This window comes from Pyrus communis, chromosome 7, assembly GCF_963583255.1.
Source record: "Pyrus communis chromosome 7, drPyrComm1.1, whole genome shotgun sequence".
NCBI lineage: Eukaryota > Viridiplantae > Streptophyta > Magnoliopsida > Rosales > Rosaceae > Pyrus > Pyrus communis.
Window position 1 is genome coordinate 28319329 of NC_084809.1, and position 24115 is coordinate 28343443.

The window sequence follows — 24115 nt, forward strand, 5'->3', positions numbered from 1 at the left end:
TTGCTACATATAGGCTTATAAGTAAGTTGACCTACTCCCGTATTGACAATTCATGTATGGTGAACCTCAACTTCCTTCATATTATACTTTGAAAATGTTGCCTCTCTAATATTATTGTAATTGACTACAATTTTACCCCATGAACACATTGTTGATGCCCACGCCATCTCTGTCTCTCTCTCTGTCTCTCTCTCTCTCTCTCTCTCTCTCTCTCTCTCTCTCTCTCTCTCTCACACACACACACACACAAATACACATAATACAAATAGCGCTAAGATTGTCCAACGCTTAGGCCATCTCTAATCGAAGGGTCCAGAGGGTCAGAGGGCCGAAAATAGCCCGAAAACCGTCTCCAACCGAGGGTTAGGCCAGAGGGCTCTGGAATCTGAGAGGGCCCCACAGAATCGGAGAGGGCTAGAGGGTTGGAGGGCTGGCTGCAAGCAGCCAGCCCGTGGCTGGCCAGAAAATTCAGTTTTCCTGTCAGTTATAACCGACAGGAATACGTTTATATTATTTAATATAAATGTATTCCTGTTGGTTATAACCGACAGGAATACATAAGAAAAAATTTCAAATGCAACGGCTAGCTGACGTCAGCTAGCCGTTGCATTTGAATTTTTTTTTTAATAATTATTTTATTTTTTTATTTACAAAATTTTTCCTATAGCTTCTATTTTTAATATTTTTTTAAATTCTATTTTTTCCTATAACTTTTATTTTACAAATTTTGTTTCATTTTTTTTTAAATTCCATTTTTTCCTATAACTTCTATTTCACATAGTGCTTTATTTTATTTTAAATTCTATTTTTATCCTATAACTTCTATTTCATTAAATTTATTTCATTTTTTTTTTAAATTATATTTTTTTTCCTATAACTTCCTAAGTCATTATACAACATTAAATTAAATTAAGTAACATGAAACAACATTAAACAATATGAAATAACATTAAATAACATTAACCAACATACAAATTATACTACCAGTTCTTGGATTGAAAGGCAAATTAGGCCCATCATTTATTTTTGCACGAGCCCTTCTTGACCTATTTGGATCTTCTTGGTCGTCATCAGACTCTCCATCAATATACTCATCTCGCTCATCTTCCACTATCATATTGTGTAATATGATGGAAGACATCATGATGGAGTCCAAATTTTCTCGACTCCACCCTCTTGCCGGTTCGCTAATAATCTTCCACCATGCTTGTAGAATACCGAAAGCTCTCTCAACATCTTTCCAGTATGCCTCTTGGTGTAAGGTAAACAAATTTTCTGCGTCATTCCTAGGGTTTGTAATTGCTTACATAAGTGTCGCCCACTTTGAGTAGATGCCATCTGCCAAGTAATACTCCATTTATATTGACGGTTGTTGATGTAGTAGTGAAGTTGAGGTGCTTTACCTTCCGTTAAGTTATTGAAGAGGGGTGAACGCCCAAGAACTGTAATGTCATTTTGGGATACAGGGACTCCAAAGAAAGCATGCCAAATCTATGTGTCATATGAGGCAATCGACTCTAACACAACAGTTGGCTTTCTTGACCTTTCGCTAAAGCCTCATTGCCATCTGGTGGGACAGTTCTTCCGATCCCAATGCATGCAGTCTAATGACCCTATCATGCCCGGAAACCCACGGTCTTCAGCTTTGTAAAGGAGTCGATTCAGATCTTCTTGATTTGGCTCACAGAGGTACTCGTCTTTGTGAACCTGAACGATTATGTCACAAAATTGTTGAAGAGTATCAAGGCATGTAGACTCAGACATACCATGGGTTTCATCCATCGAATCAGCTAGGGAGCCATAGGCCATCATTCGAAGTGCAACAATAACCTTCTGATGAGGTGAGAAACCAGGGCGGCCTGCTCTGTCCAGCTTCTGTCGAAAGTATGGATTGACTTGCTAGACATCACGAAGTAAACGCTCGAAGACATGACGCCTTATCCGGAAGTGACATCTAAAACCCTCTTTTGTGTACACCGAGTTGGGGTTGAAGTAGTTGTTCATCAGATTAGCATGCGACATCGCTCTGTTTCGTGGTTTGTAAAAGCGACCAGCAATAGAGCCAACCCATTGATGTTGTTCCTCAGTTGGCTGACACACCATGGCCGCAGCCATGGCTGCTGCTATGTTTTATTTGTTGCGCCTTACTTGAACTTCTTCATCACACTCCTCATCTTCTCGTCTCATTTGCGCCCATTTTGCTTCCAATTTGGAATTCGATGAGGACCTCGAGTTGGAATTCGAAAAGGATCCAAAGTTGGAATTCATTGCAAACTTGAATTGAAAGAGATTGAATTCAAAGTTGTGTGAATTATAGCCCAATATCCACCCTATTTATAGCAAAAGAAAAATTCAAATCCAACGGCTAGCTGATGTCAGCTACCAACGGCTAGCTGACGTCACTTAGCCGTTGGATTTAAATTTAAGTTGTAGTTTTTAAATAATAAATTATGTTTGGCTCTATAACCCTTTGGCCCTCGGTTGGAGACGGTTTTTTGTGACAGGGCTAAAACAAGCCCTCTGGCCCTCGGTTGGAGACGGAGGCAAATATGGTCATGTACTGTTTATTAAAATATTAATATCCTGGAAAATCTTAGAAGGCCAGAGAATTAAAACGAGCCATCTGGCCAGCCCTCAGTTGGAGATGGCCTTATTAACCTTAATAAGTAGCAGGGCTTTAGATGGCCAACTCCCTCACAAACTCCGCACGGCGAGAAATGCATGAAGGAATTTTGCGTTAAATATGTTTTTTGCGACAAAAGTTAATGTTGCATGAAGTATCTTCTGCATGTTGGATGACACGCTTCTTTCTCAAATTAATTGTAAAAAACAGTGGAGGGGAAATGTTGAATGTTATTAGTTCAATGAATCAAACTAAATAAAAGATTTATATAAGCTGATGATCGATCATGTAGCTATTGAGCCTTCAAACCCTATATGCATATTGCTTCTTTACTATTGTTAGTGGGATCGATAATGCAGCCCCACCATAATGATCGAAAACGAAATCAGAATGTGCCATGAAGATCAAGTTTTTCAAACCAGCTGGAGGTTAGCTCAGTATGGCATTTGGCCGTAATTACGAAATTGTATCTACTGCTTATTTTACTCCCCATACGCATGTAAAGCAAGGAAATATGCTCTGGGTCTGGGGTTGCCTCATTTTCAATAAGAACAATATTTGGCTACTCATAAATGAGTAGGAACTCTTACTTAAAATTCTTAGTGTTTTAATCATAATGTTTTGTGCTTATGATCAAAATCATTCATACTATGAATCACACTGTAAAGATATCTTTGCAAAAAATAATTTAAAACTAAGGTCTTTTAGTCAATCTATTATAGAAAATACATAGACGGTTCATAATGCTTTTACCAATTCTCTTCATTTGTATTTAAACAGTTTGACGACTAAACGGCCTTAGTTTTAATTTATTTTTTTGCAGATGCGATCTTTATAGGATGATTTATAATATGAACGATTCTGATTATAAATATGAAGTTCTATAAATTGACAATGAACAATTTTGAGAAATTTGAAGTAGAAGTTCTTACTCATCTTTAAGTAATCAAGTATTATTCTTTCGATAATCTAGTAAAAATAAAGTTGCCTACGCTTTAAGATTTGGAAAGGAATCCTTTCATTTTTCAATGGGTGGAATTTCTCCGTTTGGGACCTGCTGACATAAAGTTCAAGCTGAGCAGTGAGCACTTTGTTGCTCTTTTCAGTTGGGCCTTTTCAAATTACTGACGCATTGGTACATTCTTCGCCTCTCAATCGTACATCCATGCATTTCGATACTTGATTGGAAAATTTCACTTACACCCAATTTGTATCTCTGAACACCCTTCAATTATTTTAAGAAAATAACATTTATACGCATCTATATAAAATTATTATAAAGGACTTGTTTTAACATAATTTTCTTGAGCATTCATTAATCATACGACTACATCAATCATCAATCTCACTACCTATTAAATCTCCTCTAATGAATAGTAACTACTTTTACTGAACAATAATTGTCTCTTGCATCAGCGCACCCTCAGGCGCTTGGGCCTTGGATTCGTGCCTCCCCTCTCACATGGGCTCTCCCTTAGCCAAATTGCCCGCATGGGCTGGAGTAAGGAAAGGAGAGAATTGGGTTGAATTGGTCCCCTATCCACAGGGCTATCAGCTCTGGTGGAGCTGCTCTTATCTTCTTTGAAAAACCTTTTTTTCTTTTGAATTATTATTAGCATTCCAAAAATCTTATTCTACACTCCAAACTTTCTATATTAGGAAAAAAAATATACTTGTGAGGAGTGTAGAATGAGATTTTTAGAGTGTCAATAACACTTCTCTTTTTTTTTTTTTCCAATTTTATATTTATATATCAACATGCTGCTGAAATATTTAATATTTTCATAGGAATCTACCCTACTTATTTAATGCTAATAAGGAAGAATTACCTCGACGTACGAAATTATGAAAACCCAATTGCTAATTTTAACAATTTCTCTCATAAGCCTTTACATTGACAAGTTGTAAAGGAAAATCTGAAATAACATCAAGTTGATAATTTCAACAAAATCAGTTCCTACAATATAAAAAGCTTCAATGCCTCTTTAAACAGAGGATATGGTTTATTCATCAATCAAAATAAATAAAAAGAATTATTCAGAGATTATAGAGAGATAAGAACAAGACTAGCAAAAATATAAAAATGGAGATATAAATCCCTAACTTGAGAAAATGGATATCAAAATGGGAGGCGATGGCTTGTCGAGAAGGCACATTGTTATGTGTGGAGAAGAACAGGTTCAAAAATGGGTACATTTGGAACTTTCATAAATTTTTTTTTTTTTTTTTTGAAGAACCTTTCATAATTAATTTGGGTGTCCAAAGTATGTTGAAAAACTAACATGGGTGTGCGGAGTCGTAAGGATGTCCAAAGACAAAAGTTGGATGTGAACAAAATTTTCCTACTTAATTTCATTTAGTAACTAATTGGCCTTTCATCCTTTGGGCATGTAATCTTCTTTCTTCAATATCTAATTGGTCATTTATATATATATACATGCCATTTGCACATTTCTTTCTTAATCGTAAGATCAATCATAACAAATGGAGTTACAACACACCCTTAAGCTACAATCGGGTAAAAATAATAATAAATTAATTAATTTAAAAAAAAAAAACCATTAGTTCATAGAAAATCGTAAAATAAACGGGGCTTTTCAATGGTTGTTGGAAAGAGACATCCAATGCAAAAAGGCTTATTTTTAGCTGCCTCATGTCCTCTGCACAAAATTTTTCCTCTACCTCCAGCACTCCATTTTGTATTAATTTACTACTTGTACTCAACATCCACGTCTCATATTCTATCATTTCATCAACCGTGTTGAGAGAAACATTACTTTCATTGAAGTGGAAAATGTTATTGGTATTTTCAGCAGTGAATATCAAGATAAGTTAAAAAAAATAATAATAATAAAATTGAGCTTTAATGACAATCTTGAGAAATTGAGCCATTTAGCGATGCTAAGGAGGGTTATTCTGAGGGCGGTTTTAGATTTTTGTTCATTCAAATCATGCACCCCAACTTTCATTTTAGATTCAACTAAAATGAAGGTAAATCCATCCTACCAACCCGTAGTGAAGAGTTAAAATGTATGCATGCATGCTTTGGTGAGTAGCATTGACAAGGGTAAGGACCATTGCCACCATAACTTCCCCAACTGCCCCAATACCACCACCACCACAAAACATGATATTCATAAGTCTATAACATCCTCGAATTGAAAAGTAATTAGCTTAAAAATTTCCTTGTTTTGTCACTTAGTACTACGGTCTAGTGGTATTTCTCTTCACTTGTATGTGAGAAATCTTAGGTTCGATCATCGCCAATGACGAATTTGAACCATATTATTGCTAACTCATAGTAAGGCTAAGCCCACCCCCTTCCCTTAATGTAAATAATATCGTTTGTTAAAAAAAAAATTTCCTTATTTTTGTTGAACCATAGGCACCAACAAATATAATAGAAAAACAAAGTTCCTGTCTTGAAAGATAATTTTAAGCAACCTCAAGTAGATCACCAAAAGATTCAAATTGGAAGCCTTTAAATAAACTTGTAAAACCAGTCTTCTTCCACATTTTTTGTGTCCCGGGACAGCTCCAAACTGCATGTAAAAGGGCTTCAGAATATTTCTTACAAATTGGGCGGCAAGCATCATTAGTAATTTTTTTCTTAAAAAAGAGTTCTGATGGACAGATAATTTTGAATAGCACTCCACATAAAAAAAAATTCAGTTTCTCTTCTATGTCGATCTAGCGACCAATTACTCCTCCAAAAAAAAGTAATTGGTCCCTCTGGCTGCTACCATTTTGAAGGTTCGTGTTCGTGATATCATTTCCCTTAAATATGCCCCCTCTGGCTGCTACCATTTTGAAAATCATCTCTAAATTGTATTCCAATTTTCTTCTACTAACATTGTCATCCCACAGGCTAATGGTTGCTCATCGAATGTCGAATATAAATGAACAAAAAGCATTCTTCTGGAAGAAAATATAAAGTTGACTGATGTACGTCGGTGTTAAATTTGGTGGCACATGGACATTTGCCCAAAAACATTGTATCTAATTAAGAGTAATACTCGATTATTACTTTGAAGCAAGAACATGAGTGATAATGACATATTAATATTATACTCTTTTGGCCTCACAGTAGTTATTCTGCTTTGTCAAAGAGTAGTCTCTGATCATAATTGGCTTGTTTTTTTCGGCATTGATTGTTTTACGGGAAGGCCTCCGGCCTTTGCGGTTTCAATCCATGTCGTTGCACTCTGGTTTTATGAATGTGGTTGCTAGGTGCTAGCAGTCCACTATTGCATGTTGTTGTCCCATGTTTGTTATGTTGCAGAAACTCAAGGCCATTAACCGTTGTCTTCGGAATTGGAATTCTCATATTTTTGGTACTGTTCATCTGAATGTCACTATTGCAAAGGAGAATCTTAGGACCATTCAAAATATCATTGCTTTCAATGGGATTACTCAAGAGAGGTTTGATGAGAAAGTTGTAGCTAAGACAACTGTTCTTGATGCTTTACGTATGCAAGAAACTTTATCGCTAGACTGAGTCCGAGTTAAATGGCTTACTGAGGGTGATTGTAATATTGCTTTTTTCCATGCTTATGCCTATGGTAGGTCTTGATCTTCGAGAATTGCTACTCATTTGGATGGTGATATTATGCTCTCTTCTCTGACTGGTATTGCTAATCATGTGGTAAATTTTATCAGTCTTTATATAATTTGATGAGTCGATTTTATACTATATATTTAACCATATTCTTAGTATATTTTGGTTAATATTTTGGAAGAATTTTGATACTTTGAATTGCATTTCAAATATAGGACTTTCGACTTCATCTGGAGAAAAACGTGATCAAATGGATGAATTTTGGAGTAATTCTAGTTGGAAGACATTTGTGAGTCACTTGGCTTAATTGTAGCAAAATTTGGACTTTTTCTACCTAGCAGTGATTTTCTGGCAATAAAATAAAGAGCAGTGCGCGGTGCTGGAATAGTAACGTTTTGGGATTGAATTACGTTTTTTGAGCCCAAGATGACCTCGGATGGGTTCTTGGCCTTCTGGACATGTGTTCATAACGTCCTGATCTTCAAAACAAGCTATTATGGGCCGGCTTTGAAGGATATCTGAGGCTAAAACGTAGTTGGACAGTTACTTGGCAGATTCTCCTAGCTTAATTACGATTTTATTTTCTAAGATATTTTATTATTATTTAGTTTCCTAGTTGGACTAAAAGATTGGGCTTTAGGGATTGTGCGATGGCATAGCAGGATATATTGCTTTGCCATTCTCAGTTTTAGGGTACGTTCCTTTTTATGCGACTTGGAGAACAGAAAATTGCTAGGGTTTTCAAAGACTTTCAGATTTTGACTTTAAGGTGTTTTCAATCATTTTCTTTATAATAATATTTTCTTTGATTTTAATTATGAATATGCGTAACGACTTCATTTTACTAGGGCGAAGCCTTGAGCCTTAGCATGAATATGTAATTTTTATTTAATTGCTTATGATTGATTGCATGCATGCTTTGAATTATTAATCACCGTTTTAAACTATCTAATTGTCTTGATGATTGGCCACCATTAGGATCTTTAGACAAGTAATTTGATGCAATTTATGTTGGAACATCACCCTGAAATTGAAGAGGGTTTCTTGTGATTTATAATTGTAATTTCACTTAAGGTAAACATCACGCTCTTAAGGGTTGCATGGTTTTCAAAGGGTTTCACAGAACTTAATGAATCTGCATGTTCATATTTGATCTGAACATCACAGACGGATTGCATGTTAGATATACGTTTTCGTTTGAACATCACAAGGAAAATATATATTAGGAATACCTAACCTTCAAAGTGCGTGGCATGTGTAGATCATAAGTAATTGGTAAAAATTCATATGATTGCTAGGTGATGGTGAAACTCTAGTGCTTTTCTAAATTGGTATTTAAAACTCTTTTCTTTTATCATATTTATTTTTAATTAAAATTCGTTTTTAATATTATCCAATTCGAAAATCTCTTTTCTCAATTTTCAATTCTAAGTAGTTAATTAGGAATTGTTTTACATAAATTGTTAAAATAGTTATTGAGGAGAATGACCTTGCATGAGTATCTATACTACAACATCCTTGTATTCTTGCAAGTATTTCATGTGATTTTGACCTTATTTGCATAGATGGTAAAAATCCTATCAAGAAATTGGCGTGGGACTGTTCACTGCAGGACACTTTTCTGCAGAATTTGTATGCTGATTTTGTGGACAGCAAGGTTTAAATGGCGTTAGCATTACCTACAGCAGGTAGACCACTCAAAGAGTCATTGGTTGCCCGTTCAAACGATGTTACTAATTGTATTGTGTATCCTGCCCAGGAAGATGGTGATGCTTTTGAGATCAAGCACCACATGCTTGAAATTTTACCAACCTTTCATGGGCTGCCAAATGAGGATGCAAACATACATATTGCAAAATTCATAGTGGGTTGCAAAAATACTTTGATTAGGGGTTTTTCCACCTAAGCTATTAAGTTACGTCTTTTTCCTTTTACTTTGAAGGATAAGGTGGAAACTTGGTTATTCATTTTATCAGCTAATAGCATTACTACTTGGCAACAATTACGTACAAAGTTCCTAAACAAGTATTATCCAGCATCCAAAGACATTGAATTACAAGCACGAGATTCTAACATTCACTCAAAAGCCAAACGAAGAGTTTCACGAAGAGATTCTAACATCCGTGTATTCTTGCAAGTATTTCATGTGATTTTGACCCTATTTGCATAGATGGTAAAAATCTTGTCATAATTCATTCCTTCACTCCTTATAGAATTGATGATGTTTTTACTGTAATTATGTTGTGGTTAGTGAGGCAGAAAATTCAGTTTTTGTTCTTCACCTTCTGCTGACAAAATTAAAAAGTTAGTGTTTTCTATGGACGCTTTGAGTGCATCGAGAATAAATGGTTTTCCTGATTCTTTTTACCAGTCTTGTTGGGATATTATTTGTTTTGATATTATCACTTTTATGCAAGACTTTTTTAAGCAAGATTAGTTATATCCCAATGCTACTTGTAACTTCATGTTTCTTATTACGAAAGTTGAAGGGGCTGCTACTATTACTCGGTATCGTCCCATTTTACTTGCAAAAAATTTTGTTTAAAATAATTCCTAAGATTTTTGCTGATCGACTTAGACCTATTGCACATAGTATTATTTCTCCTCAGCAAGTGACTTTTCTAAAGGTACTCGTATTTTTTATTGCATTGGGTTAGATTTTGAAGTGTTCAATTTTATGGACAAAAAGGCTTTTTGCGGTAATGTGGTATAAAGTGGATATTGCCAAGGCTTTTGAAACTTTAACATGGGATTTCTTCTTCGTGTGCTTTCCATTTTTGGATTTTCTAGTGTTTTGTGGATTAGGTTCATATCTTTTTACGATGGTCTCATCCTTCAATTTTGTAAACTTAAATTTTGTGATTAAGCAAAGGTAATTTGGCAGCATTTCATACTCTTATGGTTATCTTCTTTGACTTGGCGGGTTTGTCATGATAAAAATCTCACTAAAGTCGCGCTTTAGTGACAAGGTTTTTCTTTAGCATCCATTTGTCGTTTATGTCGTGCTTCTGAGGAATTTGTTGCAAATCTTTTCTTCCAGTGTTCGGTACCTAAGCAAATTTGGATGTAGTTGGCTTGTCAATTTGGTACTTCTTTGTCTCTTATGATACCTTACCGATGTTATAGGCCACTTTTATGTGCAAACCTTTTTCTCGTCAATTGATTAATCTTTGGATTTTTGCAGGTCTATTTACTTTATACTATTTGGAAGGTACGCAATAAATCTATCTTTGAAGATTGGTCACTCTCTTTTCATCGCATTTGCATGTCTATTGGTTCTGGGATGGTTTATGATGGCAAGGTTATCCCTAGATACCCACATGGTTTGGATCTTCGCATTTTCTCTTCTTTGGGTATCCAACCTATCCTTTAGAAGGCTCTAATTATTCATCATGTGCTTTGGTATCCTCCTCGGTTTCCTTGGATTAAGCTTAATACTGATAGTTTGGCTAAAGGAAAACATGGTTATGTTGCCTGTAAAGGAATTTTCAGAGATTGTCATGGTCAATACCTTGGAGGTTTCTGTCAAGGCATTGGTCACCACAATTATTTTTTTATGGTATTATTGGAGTAGAATTGGCTTTTGAACAAGGTTGGTGCAGTCTTTAGTTGGAAAGTGATTCTACTAGTGCTGTTGTTTGTCTTCATTCAAAGGATTTTGTTCCTCCTTTGGCCTCTTCGCTCTCAATGGTCCTCCTTTGTCCTCCTTCATGATGTGTGTGTGCGTGTTTTTTTTCTTTTTTCCTAACCTATTATTTTTGGTTCTTTACAACTTGTTTTGTAAGTTTAGACCATCTAAGTTATTCTTTAGAAGGGTTCAGGCTTTACGTCCCCCTCTCTGCCCATCCTTTCCCCTTCTTTTTTTTTTTTTTTTTTTTTTTTAAAGACAAGTCAGTTTTATGTCCCCATCTCCCCTTCTCTTCTTGTATTTTTCTCTTTATTATTTATTCTTGTATTGTAACGGTAAAGTTTATGTCTCCTAATAACTAAATGTAACTTCTTTTTTCTAATTCAATAAAATTTTCATCTTGCCGTCAAAGTTTTTAAATATAAAAATATAAATAAATATGAAAAATAAACTAAATAAATATTATATTTGAGAAGAAATTTGCAAAAATATCCAATAAATTACGACTAACTAATTAGTTGACCCACCTTATTTATGTTTGATGCATAGGACTAAAATAAGGTTAAAACGTGCTTCAACTTCAATGGTTGCGGCCGTTAGTGCTTCATTCCGAATGTAGCTAATGTGGCTGCCGAGTGTCAAAGCATTGTCACGTTTACTTTCTGTGAAATCTGCACTTATCAATTGCACAAGCACAGCAGTCCCCACCCCTCTTGTTAGAGCACTGCAAGTTACAAATTAGACACAAAAATAATGTTAAATATCAAAATCATAGATCCCCTTTCCTCTTAAGTAATCCACTTCTTTCATGGCATCCATACCTTTTAACTTCCATACCTTTTAAATCTAGGCTATGATCAATCAAGACCGCAACGTAATGATAAAGTTAGAGAGATACTAAATAATGTAGTATATGTCGTAAACATTCCTAGTTTAAGTGTGATTGTGTAAATCCTAGATTAGATATGATTATAGTTATCCTTTCCTATTGTATCTTGTATTCCTTGGGGATGAAGGAATATATTCTCTCCCTTTACTTCTATAAATAAAGGCATAATGTAGGAGGGATAACACCACATATTCCCCTACAATTCTACAAACACATCTCTCTCTCTCTCTTCTCCTTGCCGCCGGCCCTCTTTAACGTCGTCAGATAAAATAGACCACAACACGTTATCAGCACGCTCCTACCGCTGCGCTTAGGAATCTGACGTTAGAGAATTTTCTGCATCAAACCAGTTGATCCATATCATCACGCAATTAGGTTCTTTCAAAACAACGATTTTTATCTTGATATTTTTGTAACCCTGATAGCATAAACATTCACCATGATTCATGACCCAACTTATGCCTTATAATCATAATTGTTGAATTATGTGAATTTGATATTTGCCATGAATTGCATCAAATATATGTACATACATTGAAATTATTGAATTGCATATGGATCAAATTGAATTCAATTAACATATTATTGTTTTGCATATGCATATAATTGAATTGAATTATATATGAATTTAAAAATATAAAAAAATTGCAATTGAGAACCTAGGGTTCTTCGAACCCTCGACATCACCCAGGCCTACAGCCTGAGGATTGATGTTGTGCCAAGCCGAGAACCACGGAGCCAGAAGCTCCGAGCCTCACAACCCAGACGGCGTCCCCACCATCGCAGGTTGGCCTGCAGCCTATCCTCACACCTCGGGTCACCATGTTTGACAGCCTTAAGCTCATCCCTGACATTAATTGACCGAGATTCGATTGAATCTAATCAGATTTTTTTTTCGAAAACCTGATTCGAAGTTCTAGGGTTTTACAAAGAATGTCGAGATTTTTTTCAAATCTCCATTCATATTTGACGTCTTTGTAGACCCACGGGCTTCCCTCGACCTTTGGAAACGTCATCTGACATGGCGCCATCCACTAATTCCTGTGTTCTTCCCTAGCAAAACACACCCAGCACACACTAGACTACTCTTTTAGGTCAACAACGTAGCTCTGTGGACTTTGATTGGTCTCAAACCAATCTAAAACCCTTTGGCCCAGCTCTTGTTTTGGGCTCCATCTTTCAGCCTATTTTTTTGGCTCACCTACAGTGACCTAAAAACCCTTTAGGTTCCCTGTTTTGGGCCAATGCATGTTTCCCCCAACCGGTGAGAAAAAAAAAACGAAAATTTGTTGGGCTCGCCTGCAGCGGGCCGAGTGGCATTTTTTTTAGAGGTCAGCTTTTAAGCGGCTCGTGTTTTTTTTAGGGCGTGCCTTCTGCACCCCCTACCAGGTTTCTCCTCTTCTTGTGGCCCTGCAGCCCCACCTTCGCTTAATTATTTTAGGCCCAATGGGTTTTATATTTTTTCACCCACACTTTAAATTGGCCCGAAGTCCAAATAATTAAAATCAATTATAATTGTAGACCTAAAAAGATTCCTTTTTTTTTTTTTTTTTTTTGTATATATTTGTGTTTGCCTGTAGGAATATATGAACTTGAAGTTCATAATTATTTTGAAACTTGAAGTTTCTTATAAACATGCCTTGTTTGAAAACCTAAAGTTTTCACTTAAAAACATAACCCATGAAAACCCGAAGTTTTTCATGCAAAATGAACCAATACATGTCTATTAGAACCTGTATGTTCTACTCCTATGTAAGTGGATTGATTTTTCTCCATTACAGTAACCACATCTTGTCCATCTATTTTGTGATAAGAACATGTCGAATTTGAACAAACTCGACTTTATCGCTTTGGAGGTCTCTGGAATGAACTACCTCAAGTGGGTCCAAGATGTGAAGCTCCACCTCACTGCTAAGAACTTACGTCCCGCTACTGAAGAAGAGACAGACAACCTTGTTGGCAAAGCTGAAAAAGCCACTGCTATGATCTTCATCCGAAGACATATCTATGACGCTCTGCAAACTAAGTATCTTGCTGAAGAGGATCCAGGTGCACTATGGGTCGCTTTGGTTGATCGTTTTGATCACCAAAAGGACATATTCTTGCCTGAAGCAAGACACGACTGGCAGTTTGACCAATCCGAACATTTCTCAAGTTTTGCAATGAAACTTTAACCGAAGAGGATCTTCTAGAGAATACCTATTCGACCTTTTCTGCCTCTAATATTGTCTTGCAGCAACAATATAGAGCTCAGAAGTTCACTAAGTTCTCGGATTTGATCTCTGTTTTACTTCTTGCTGAAAAGCAGAACCAACTGTTGATAAAGAATCATCAAGCTCCACTTACTAGGGCAACTGCTGTGCCTGAAGCACATTATAGCACAAACCAATGCCCAAAATGACAAAAGAGGCATGGTAGGGGAGGCCAGAAGCCAACCCACCAAGGTTAATAGAGTCAATGCCCATCTAAGGGAGGAAACAAAGCCCCGAAGTGCCTAAACCTTGCTCCAAAGGCCCAAAACTTCAAGAATAAGGGCAAAGCACCTGAAACCATGGACACGGATATGTGTTATTGCTATGGTTCAAAGGACCATTGGTCCCGTGTTTTCCAAGCTCCCAAGAAGGTTGTAGATGAATATCATTTTCATCGTAAGAAGTTTAAATCAAACTTTATGCAAGTAGATGAACCGGAGACTGCAAAGACGGAGGTTTCTAACTTTCAAGAGGATACCACCCCTATGGAAGATTAGAATCTTAGACATAGACTTATTTTTTAGTTGAAATCAAACAATGGCGCCGAATTCCACCTAGTGGCTGAACCCTTCCTTTGTTTTGGTTGATTTTTTGAATAATCTTCCTTTATGTTTGGATTATTTGTTGGTGATTTGTTTTTTGGATATTAAGTTTTAATTAATTACCATCCTTGAATAAATGAAATTATTTTGAATTGATATTTGTTTTTATGAACTTTTATGCATGTGACGGATTCAAATTAATTTTTCATTCGAGGTATGACTACTAGAAAAGTTAGTTGTCTGGCAGATAGTGCAAGCACGTATACAGTTTTGCGTGAACGCATCTATTTCACTAACTTCATACCTAAGAATGCACCTCTGACAACCCTCTCAGTCCCATCCAACTTGATAGAAGGATACGGTAAGGCATGTATAATGTTGTCAAATGGTACAATTTTGACCATTTCTGAGGCACTCTATTCTCCACGTTCCAGAAGAATGTTGTTGAGTTTCAAGGACATTAGAGATTGCCATGCTAAAACCCACGTAGAAAACGGAGTTGAATTTTTGTGCATAACTTTCTATGAATATGGCCAGAAGCGTATTCTAGATAAGATGGAGCGTACCCTGAGTGGTCTGTATACAACGACCATACGCCCCACAGAATGCCATTATGTGGCTGGCCCTACTATTGAAACTGCACACGAAATTACATTTTGGCATGATCGTTTGGGATATCCTAGACGAATAGCGATGCGCTGTATCCTCAAATCATCACACAGGCATTCACTAACCCGAAACTTAGGCTCGTTCCAAGGAATCGCATGTCAAACATGTTCAATGGGAAAGCTTATTACTAAGCCTTCTTATGACAAGACTCGTTCGAATCTTCCCATTTTTCTACAATGGATTCAGGGGGACATTTATGGACCGATTCACCCTCCCTGCGGACCATTTAGATACTTTATGGTTTTGGTTGATGCTTCCACACGTTAATCATACGTGTGCTTGTTGTCCACAAGGAACGCTGCATTCTCTGACAATCTTTGCCTTCTCTGCCTTGAACTTTTTGACGTATGTGCAAAGTGACTCTTTCGGGTCCTTCTTCATGTCGAAGAAGTGGTCAAACTTCTTCTTGATTGAGCGGTAGGGTGTGGAACTAGTCTTGTTCCTCACCTTGGAGCATTGTGGCAAAGATTTTGCACATGAGAGCGTCATTGCTGCAGTAGAGGGTTATGACACTTCGGTAGTGCATCAAGCACTTGTTTGAATCTTCATCTCCTTTACAAGGTGAAATGCAACGAGCTGAACTTCCATTGTGGCTCTGTCTGCTCGATCTTGTCTATAAACGACAACCTACTCATGTTGGCCATGTTTCTACTAAGTGCATCGTCAATAGTATCAATACGTTGGAATTCGCACAGCTTCTCTGCTACGAGCCTTTGTACTTCCTCCTGGATTTGCGCCTGGTGAGGCAACTGAGCCTCCAACTGCCCCCTATGTTGGCCTACTGGTCCATGTTGCTCTTCAGCATGTCTTGCTCGTCTGTGCCGCAGTTTTGGTACATGTGGTTTGCTCTGTGCTACTCGTCATCGCGTTTGGCGAGGGCTGCCAATGGAACTTGAGCTAGACTGCTCTCACACTTTCTTCGGTCCGTTATGTGGCTATCTACTCCAATGCCTCGCATGAGAATCTTCTTGTGGGCCTAGCATCATGTAGACGGTTCGCATGGAATGTCCTGAGTGCTCATCGGAGTGTGGATTCAACCTCAAATGCACACTGACTTGTGAGCCGAGTCAGGAATGAACACTTCTTTGCATATCTAGGGGGAGAAGATGTTTTCCTGAGGGCCCAAACGAGAGTGCACACTACCCGAACGCACGATTCATGGCAGATTGAGTGGTTTTTTGCCAGGATATCGCTAAAATAAGTCACATTTTTTTACCCTCGTCCTGCTTCGGGACACCTAGTTGGGGGTTTGCTATGTCTCCATACGCTCAAGGAACTGGTTCACCAAGGTGGTCTAATGTGTGAGGGCGCTTATCAAATTGGCGACCTACTGAGGTAGGTAGTGCTCGTCATTTGGATTGTAAGAGTCAAGATAATGGGCGTTTCTATATGTGGTGGAAATGTAGTGGACTACAGGTATAAAGCTTGAGCCTAGAACGGGCATTCCTGCAAAAAAGTGGAGTGAAAATAACTTTGAGACGATAATTGGACCGATGGTTGGAATTAGAATCGCCGAATGTGGCCTCATATTGGATTAGGCCGTGGGCCGAGTTGTCAAAGCAGCTCGGTCGTGGGGCGAGCCAACCCCGCGGAGTGGCTAGGCCGTGCAGGTGGGCTCGTTGGGCTCGCATATGTGGCCTTGGGCCTATGTTGCGTGATAGGCCAGTGCTTGCTCCTCACGTTGGGCTTGCACGGGATTAGGCCCTCCTGACCGTTAGGTTGTCTCGCCACGGCATGCTAGCTGGGTGGCCTGAGCTTGGGCCCGTTGACCTGCCTAGCTAGCAGTAGCTAGGCTTACTACTGCAATGGGCTAATCCTCCTGCCCTGGGCCTGCTGTGGCAAGGTTTAGGGCACTGTAAGGGCAGCGATGGTTGCATCTGGGTCGTGGCTTGGTGGCCCCGCCGAGGCTGTTGGGTCGCGGTGGCAACGGTAGCTTAGCTCCACGGCGGAGGAGCTCCTCTTGTCGTCGCGTTGAGCCTTGGGGATTGCCATCGTGGGGCTATGTCCTCGTCTCCACTTTCCAGTCCAAATCCTTGTACGTATAGGTTTCTGTTCGTCGTGGTTTCTGAATTTCCTACCATTGTATCCTTTCTTCAGAGATTGATCAATACACTTTTCTAGGAAAAATTAATTGATACAACGTGTGAGAAATTCAATGTAATAGAAAATTCAAGAAACAAATGCAAAAAGCTTCTTCGAGTATTTGAATCAGCTCTCAATGAAAGCACCAATTTGTCGATGCAAATTTCCGCTGTCTTCAGTCTTGACAAAAATGCACCTGCAAAACAATCAATTCATTTGATCAAAGACCTAAGCCTGGGGGTTAGGCCAATGGATCTCTGATGCCTAAATTAATTTCTCTGAGGAGAGTAAAGTGTTTAGGGCTTTTTAGGGGTAGCAAAATCTTCTGAAATTTGATAGAATATGGGGTATATATAGGAGGAGAGGGTCGGCCATAGTGTTAGGGTTTTACCCTGCACACGGCGGAATCCTATTGGCCAGTGTTTATGAAGAAATATTCTTAAAATATTAAATAGGAAATAATATCTTGAGATAATGGAGTAATTATCTCTAATTGATTTAAATTGAGATTACTTACTTGATTGAAGTCAACCTTCAATTAGGAATGTATTAAAGATATGATTTTGGGTAATTAATCATCATCTTTAATGCTACCTTTAATCCTTTGACTTTTCTTTGTCAATGGCAGGTGAGCTGTGGGTAATTGTATTCAGCTGCTGAGACCTTCAGGGGTGTGAACTATGCGTGGGAGTTTCTGAGGATCCGGTGCATTTATTGAGAGCAATCTTATTTTTCTTGAGCAAAAGTCCACATATCGCCTCTAGAATTTTTGGGATTATTTTAGACTCCACAGTATCCATCTTAAGCAATAAACATAGAATAAAATTTTGATTTTGGTAGATATGTCGCAATAGCCCAAATGAAGAGATATGTCGAAATCAATGAAAATATCAGTAAAATAAAATATAAGAAAAATTAGCTATAAAACATATAGTGCAGCCATGTGAACCTCTACAAACTTTAAAACAGACCAATAATGCTTCCATTTAACATATAAAATGATGGTTACAAACATACAGGTGTACAAGCTACAAAGTGGCCTCGTTTTTACCATGCCATGAAAAACCTCCTAATCAGAAAACCAAAAGACTTTCAAGCCGGCGGTGGTATGGGAGATATAATTTGTGGCTCCAATTTGATGGCGGAAGCAGAAGCAATGAGAACGGTATTGATGGCTTGTGTGGAGTTGGGATTCAAGTTGGTTCAGCTAGAGACGGACTCGAAGGTTTTGGTGGAAATGCTTATTGGGGTTTTGGCCCCGGAGACAGCTCTGGAAGGTATCGCATGGGATATGAACTATATTCGACAACAATTGAGTTCAGTAGAGTTTCTATTTACTCCTTGTGCTTGTAATTGGATTGCACATCAAGTGACTTCATATGCCAAGCGTGTGGAGGGTTGTCATATGTTGGTTCGTTTTGAAGCAGAGCGGCTGTTTAACACTCTGGCTTCTGATATAAACATTTCAGTTCATCTTTAATATTATTGAATTTCGACAAAAAATTTAAAAATTAAAAATTAAAAAAATACTAAAAGACTAGGACGATTTGTATAATCTCAGCTCAATGAATTCACGAGCAAGTGAGTTAGTTGTCCAAATCGCAACACCAACACAAACCACCTAGTATCGCTACTGAGACAAAATGGTCCATCAAAATAATGTTATTCATACCATATTTTTGTACCACATTTTTATATCACCTGAGGTGGCATTTGATGTGGACAACCACATTATTTGAATTAATCAGATTTTTAAATTTAGTTCATTATTTAATAAACTAATAATTAGAAAAAACTAGTTAATTAAATGATGATTGTGGTATACGATGAGTCTTTCTTCTTTCTTTCCTTGGGTTTTGCAAATTTGACAAATGATGTGGTTATCTACATCAGATGTCATCTAAGATGGTATAGAAATATGATATAAAAACATGGTATGAATAGCATCACTCATATCTGTTTGGGTTCGGTCAATGACGGTGAGAGATCTTGGATGATATGGAGCAAGAAGAGAGGCGACCGTCGATGCAAAAGCTATCATAAAATCAAAAATGTGATCTCAACCGTGATGGAAAGAGAGTTGCGACGGACGGCACGTGAGGGAGTATATGACACGAGAGAGAAATATTCCATCATCTCTGATCTCATTTCTTATTAGAGGAAGGTCATGGTCGTAAGAGATTTCAGAGTGGCCATCCAATATTTTGGTAGCAGATGCTAAAGTATTCATTCGTATTTAATTAATAAAAAAAAATTCCGAGAAAAATGAACATAAACATGGCCATAATCTGACAACACAAGATTAATTCCTTTATATATAGTTACTAAAACTGGGCAGCCACGTCTACATAAAATTTACCTCAACTCAAATCAAAAAGGAAAAGGAAAAAAAAAAAATCTCATGGTCTTCCTATGCTTTAAGAATACGTATCTTTTTGTGTCCGTGCAACAAAAGTTTGTCCAATTTGGAAGAGTCTATTTTACTGCTTTATAATGTCATGGCATCACCCATGCGTTACGTAAGCAAACTAGTCCTCGTGGCTGCTCGGTCCTTCCATCAATTTAATATTAGTCATCACTAAGCTGCTGTTGCAAGAACCATATATTCTCTTCATTCCACAAATTCTCCACTGAAGTGTCCCCACCGGTTGAACAATAATCGCTTTGCTTAAAGCCATGAATATCTGAATTTATACCATTTTGACTATAACCCGACCCGTTTTCTGAACCATATTGACCGCTGCATGGATAAGTCATGAATTCATCACCACTGCTAGTACGGTCGGTGGGAATTGAACAAGCTTGAACCTGATCATATGAGTCTGATGAAGTATTGCCAGAGGTTTTGGGCACGAAATTAGTGTCAACCCAGTATTGACACTCAAACTCGGATGTCGTAGTGGTACAAGTCCTGGGTTGATCTGCTAGAGATTCAGGCAAGGCCCCGATCCGTTCAATTAGACGGGGAATCCATACGTAACGCATGGCGTCTTGAAATTGTTTGCTGTTAACATCACACTTTAGCTGTTTTGCTTGCTTTTGCACTCTTGTTCTCCAATAGTTCTTTATCTCATTGTCTGTTCTACCGGGCAAGTATTCGGCTATCTTGGACCACCTAATTATATGATTGTGCCATTAAAGACAAAACACACAGAAGATTAGGAACAACGACATACATGTATATGTATATGTACCTGTTGCCCCAGCTTGAATGAAGTTGAAGAATTATAAGCTGTTCCTGGAGAGTTATGTTTCCACGTCGAACGCTTGGTCGCAAGTAGTTTAACCACCTTAATCTGCAGCTTTTGCCAGTTCGTTTCAGACCTGACTAAGTATTATCATATTAGTACTTTGTCCAAAATCATAGTGATCAGAATTGGCCAAGGCATAAGTCTTCCCAAGAATTTCAAAAATTAAGGATTGGAAACTATATATTAGTTTAAGCTATGACGCATGTAACTTACTTTCCAAAATAATTAATATTGAATTCTATTCAAAGGCTTAGAAGGAAGAAATGGTAGATAATACATACAACTACATGACTAAGTAAACTAGTTATTGGTATATTGGTATTTTTCTTCAGTCTTGAAAGAGTCTGGAAGAGAATTACGTACCTGCATGACGAGCCAAGGAATTCCAGCGGCCTTCACCGTGAAGGTTGACGTAATCGATGAGAATGGAGTCCTCCTCAGCTGTCCATGGACCTGTTCTTAAGCCCAGTCCTTCTTCAATTGGTTGATCAGGAGCTGCTGCTGCTTCTAATGAGCCATAACCTGCTGATTTCATCTGATCATGTACGTTACTAATATCCATTTCCTTTTGTCTGGTTTGAGTTGGAAGACAAAGAATACGGATTAGTTTGGGATTTAGTTTGCAGGCTACAGAAATTAATTAGTTGACCTTGTTAGGATTTCCTTGGGGATTACAATTCATGAGAAGGGTTTATATATAGATGAGAGAGAGGACTGAAAAATAGGATTGGACCGAATAAATTACCAAATCAGAAAAAAGTGAGCATCGCTCAAGACTCAAGACTCAAGACTCAAGACTGAAAGTTACAAAAAAATTAGTATTATTAATTCTAGTGAGAGAGAGAGAGAGAGAGACATCTTCCATGGCACAAACCTACAAATCCTTCATTCTTTTTTATATACATTTAATCTGAAGTTGACCCATTGACCTTTGCACCCATCTAATTCTCACGCGTTTGAACTTTTAAATTTCTGAAACTAGCTTGGGTTTTTTTCCTTTTTCTCTATGGTTCTAACTAGTGGTAGTTTTCTATTGTGCATTTCTATACATTATTTTATGTATGCTATTTGAAGGCCTTGTTATATATGATTTGTACATGTGAAGAGAACGTGATGGACAAATTTTCAGGAGAACTAAATGTTAAATAAAAAAAATGAAAGCATTGGGATGACCTACCAATTCACTTCTTCCTCTAGAAATTATCATGCATGTATACTGTTTGTAGTATGCACCATAAATCCCATGTCATTCGTCCGTACTCCATAGTTGGCCAACATTTTTAATGTATATGGATTTCGGTTGACCAGAAAATACGATAGGGTATATGTGTGTGGATTTAAAGCATCTCTAAATCTTATGTGGAATGCTGACTAGTCACTTTTGACTGCAAATATTGCTCCACCCAAATAGTCTTTTAGGTGATCTGAATTCGTAGTAATGTTTGAAGTTGTTGCTTCTACCTTCAATTGCAAATTTTTTTTTTTTTTTTTAATTTTAACTCATAGGTCTCATCATCCACTAGAAGTTGTTGCTTCTACCTTCAATTGCAATTTTTTTTTTTTTTAATTTTAACTCATAGGTCTCATCATCCACTAGAATATTAAATTTTTTAATTTGGTTTTACTGTTCATTTATTTTAATGTGGGTCCTATATGATATAAAATAATAACTAACGTATTGATTAGAATATACTGAATTTGACAAAAAAATTCGACATGCCCGTTGAAGATGTTAAACAAACTTAATGCATAAGGTTGAAAGAATCGCTGGGTGTTTAATTTAGCATTCATTATGAACTCTGTGTTATATACCTTCATCATGACTCCATAAGCCTTAGAGATATTACTAAAGTTCATTATGCTTAGGGTTATTGATAAATATGTTGGAAAACTTAACTAGTTAGCAATTGGTTTGCACTTATGTTAGGGTGTTGGTATGTTGTCTATTCAGGATAGATTGTACTATATTTACTACTATTGTTAGATTGTTTTTCAAGTCTATTTTTACTCACCCCTAACCTTGGTTGACTCTTATGTTAGGGGTGTTGGTATGTTGTCTATTCAAGTTAGATTGTACTATATTTTCTACAAGGGTTAGATTGTTTTTCGAGTCTATTTTTACTCACCCGTAACCTTGTTATAGCATTACCCTTTCTAGAATTGGGTCGGATCTATTAAACTAACCATGGCTAGTCTATGCTTTTAATTAAATTTTTATCAAAAAGAAAAGAAAAAAATTTGCTTTCTGTTGTAGCCTACTTTGTCTAACAGGGTTAAGAGGGTTGGCGGCAAGGAGAAGAGAGAGTGAGAGAGATGTGTTTGTAGAATTGTAAGGGAATGTGTGTGTTATCCCTCCTACATAGTGCCTTTATTTATAGTAGTAAAAGAAGTGACGATATTCCTTCATCCCCAAGGAATACAAGATGTAATAGCAAAGGATAACTAGAATCCAATCTAATCTAGGATTTACACAGTCACACTTAAACTAGGAAAGTTTACAACACTCCCCCTTAAGTGTGTAAATACTCAAGATAGATTTAGCATCATGCAGAAGTTGAGGAAGTCGACTTATCAGCACTGATTCTCTAAGGAACAACGCTTATTCTCAATAAGGTAGGAACTTGCATAAGTAAATGAGTCTCACTAAAAAAACCCTAAGGCTATGGCAAAAACCCGAGGAGGGACAAAATCCATAGTCTAAGGAACAATGCGTGAGAAATGCAAAGTCAAAATAAACGTCTATGGGACGTCATTAGAGATATGACCAGCCCAATGTGGGTGCCTCATTGAAACCTAGTTAGGTAGCAAAAATCCAGTAGGAAAAATGCTCCTAATCATAGGGAAAGAGTACATTAAGATCAAGCAAGTATCTTCAGGATACTCCCCCTAAGTTTGACACAATTCCAAAGAGAAATAGCAATGTTACAACTCAAAAAGTTTACGCATACCAATTCCATGAACAAGCTTCTGAAACATCGTCTTCAGTAGTGATTTGGTGAAGAGGTAGGCCAGATTGTCTTGTGAACGGATTTGCGTGACTTCAATGTTCTACTGCTCTTGCTGTTGATGTGAAAAGAAGAACTTTGGCGCAATGTGCTTGGTGTTGTCTCCTTTGATGTAACTCTTCTTAAGCTATTCAATGCATGTTGCGTTGTCTTCAAAGATCGTCGTTGGGACATCAATGACAGATAGAGATCACAAGAGCTTCGAATATGGCCCACTACTGCTCTCAACCAAAAGCATTCCCTAGTTGCTTCATGTAAGGTGAGAATTTCAGCATGGTTAAACGAAATGGCAACTAAGGTTTGTCTAGTTGACCTCCAAAAGATTGCAGTGCCTCCAATGGTAAAGACATAACCCATTTGAGAACACGCCTTGTGTGGATCAGATAAGTATCATGCGTCGGCATAACCAATAAGGCGAGAATCAACTCGAGAAGCAGGGGGTGCGGCATCACTCAAGGATTCATAGGGATAGAACAAGCCTAAATCTGTAATACCCTTAAGGTAACAGAAGATGTCTTTTACACCAGTCCAGTATCTGCATATTGATGCATTACTGTATCTTGCCAAAAGATTAACAACGAAAGAGATGTCAGGTCTAGTGCATTAAGCTAAGTAC

General features: G+C 37.5%; 3 protein-coding genes across 3 annotated transcripts; 1 reads left to right on the plus strand and 2 right to left on the minus strand.

Annotated features, from left to right (window-relative positions):
- Positions 1–1557: 1557 nt before the first annotated feature.
- LOC137740783 (uncharacterized) lies at positions 1558–2115 on the minus strand. Its single transcript, XM_068480586.1, has 2 exons — positions 1978–2115; positions 1558–1875 (listed from the first exon to the last, which is right to left on the minus strand). The coding sequence occupies exons 1-2, from the start codon at positions 2113–2115 to the stop codon at positions 1558–1560; spliced, it is 456 nt and encodes a 151-aa protein (XP_068336687.1).
- An 11448-nt stretch (positions 2116–13563) lies between these two features.
- Positions 13564–14099, plus strand: LOC137740784 (uncharacterized). Its single transcript, XM_068480587.1, has 2 exons — positions 13564–13767; positions 13935–14099. Exons 1-2 carry the CDS (start codon positions 13564–13566, stop codon positions 14097–14099), a joined length of 369 nt encoding a protein of 122 aa, XP_068336688.1.
- Positions 14100–19503: 5404 nt separating this feature from the next.
- On the minus strand, positions 19504–21144 carry LOC137741166 (transcription factor MYB108-like). Its single transcript, XM_068480975.1, has 3 exons — positions 20858–21144; positions 20438–20567; positions 19504–20358 (listed from the first exon to the last, which is right to left on the minus strand). Exons 1-3 carry the CDS (start codon positions 21054–21056, stop codon positions 19812–19814), a joined length of 876 nt encoding a protein of 291 aa, XP_068337076.1. The 5' UTR covers positions 21057–21144; the 3' UTR covers positions 19504–19811.
- Positions 21145–24115: the final 2971 nt, after the last annotated feature.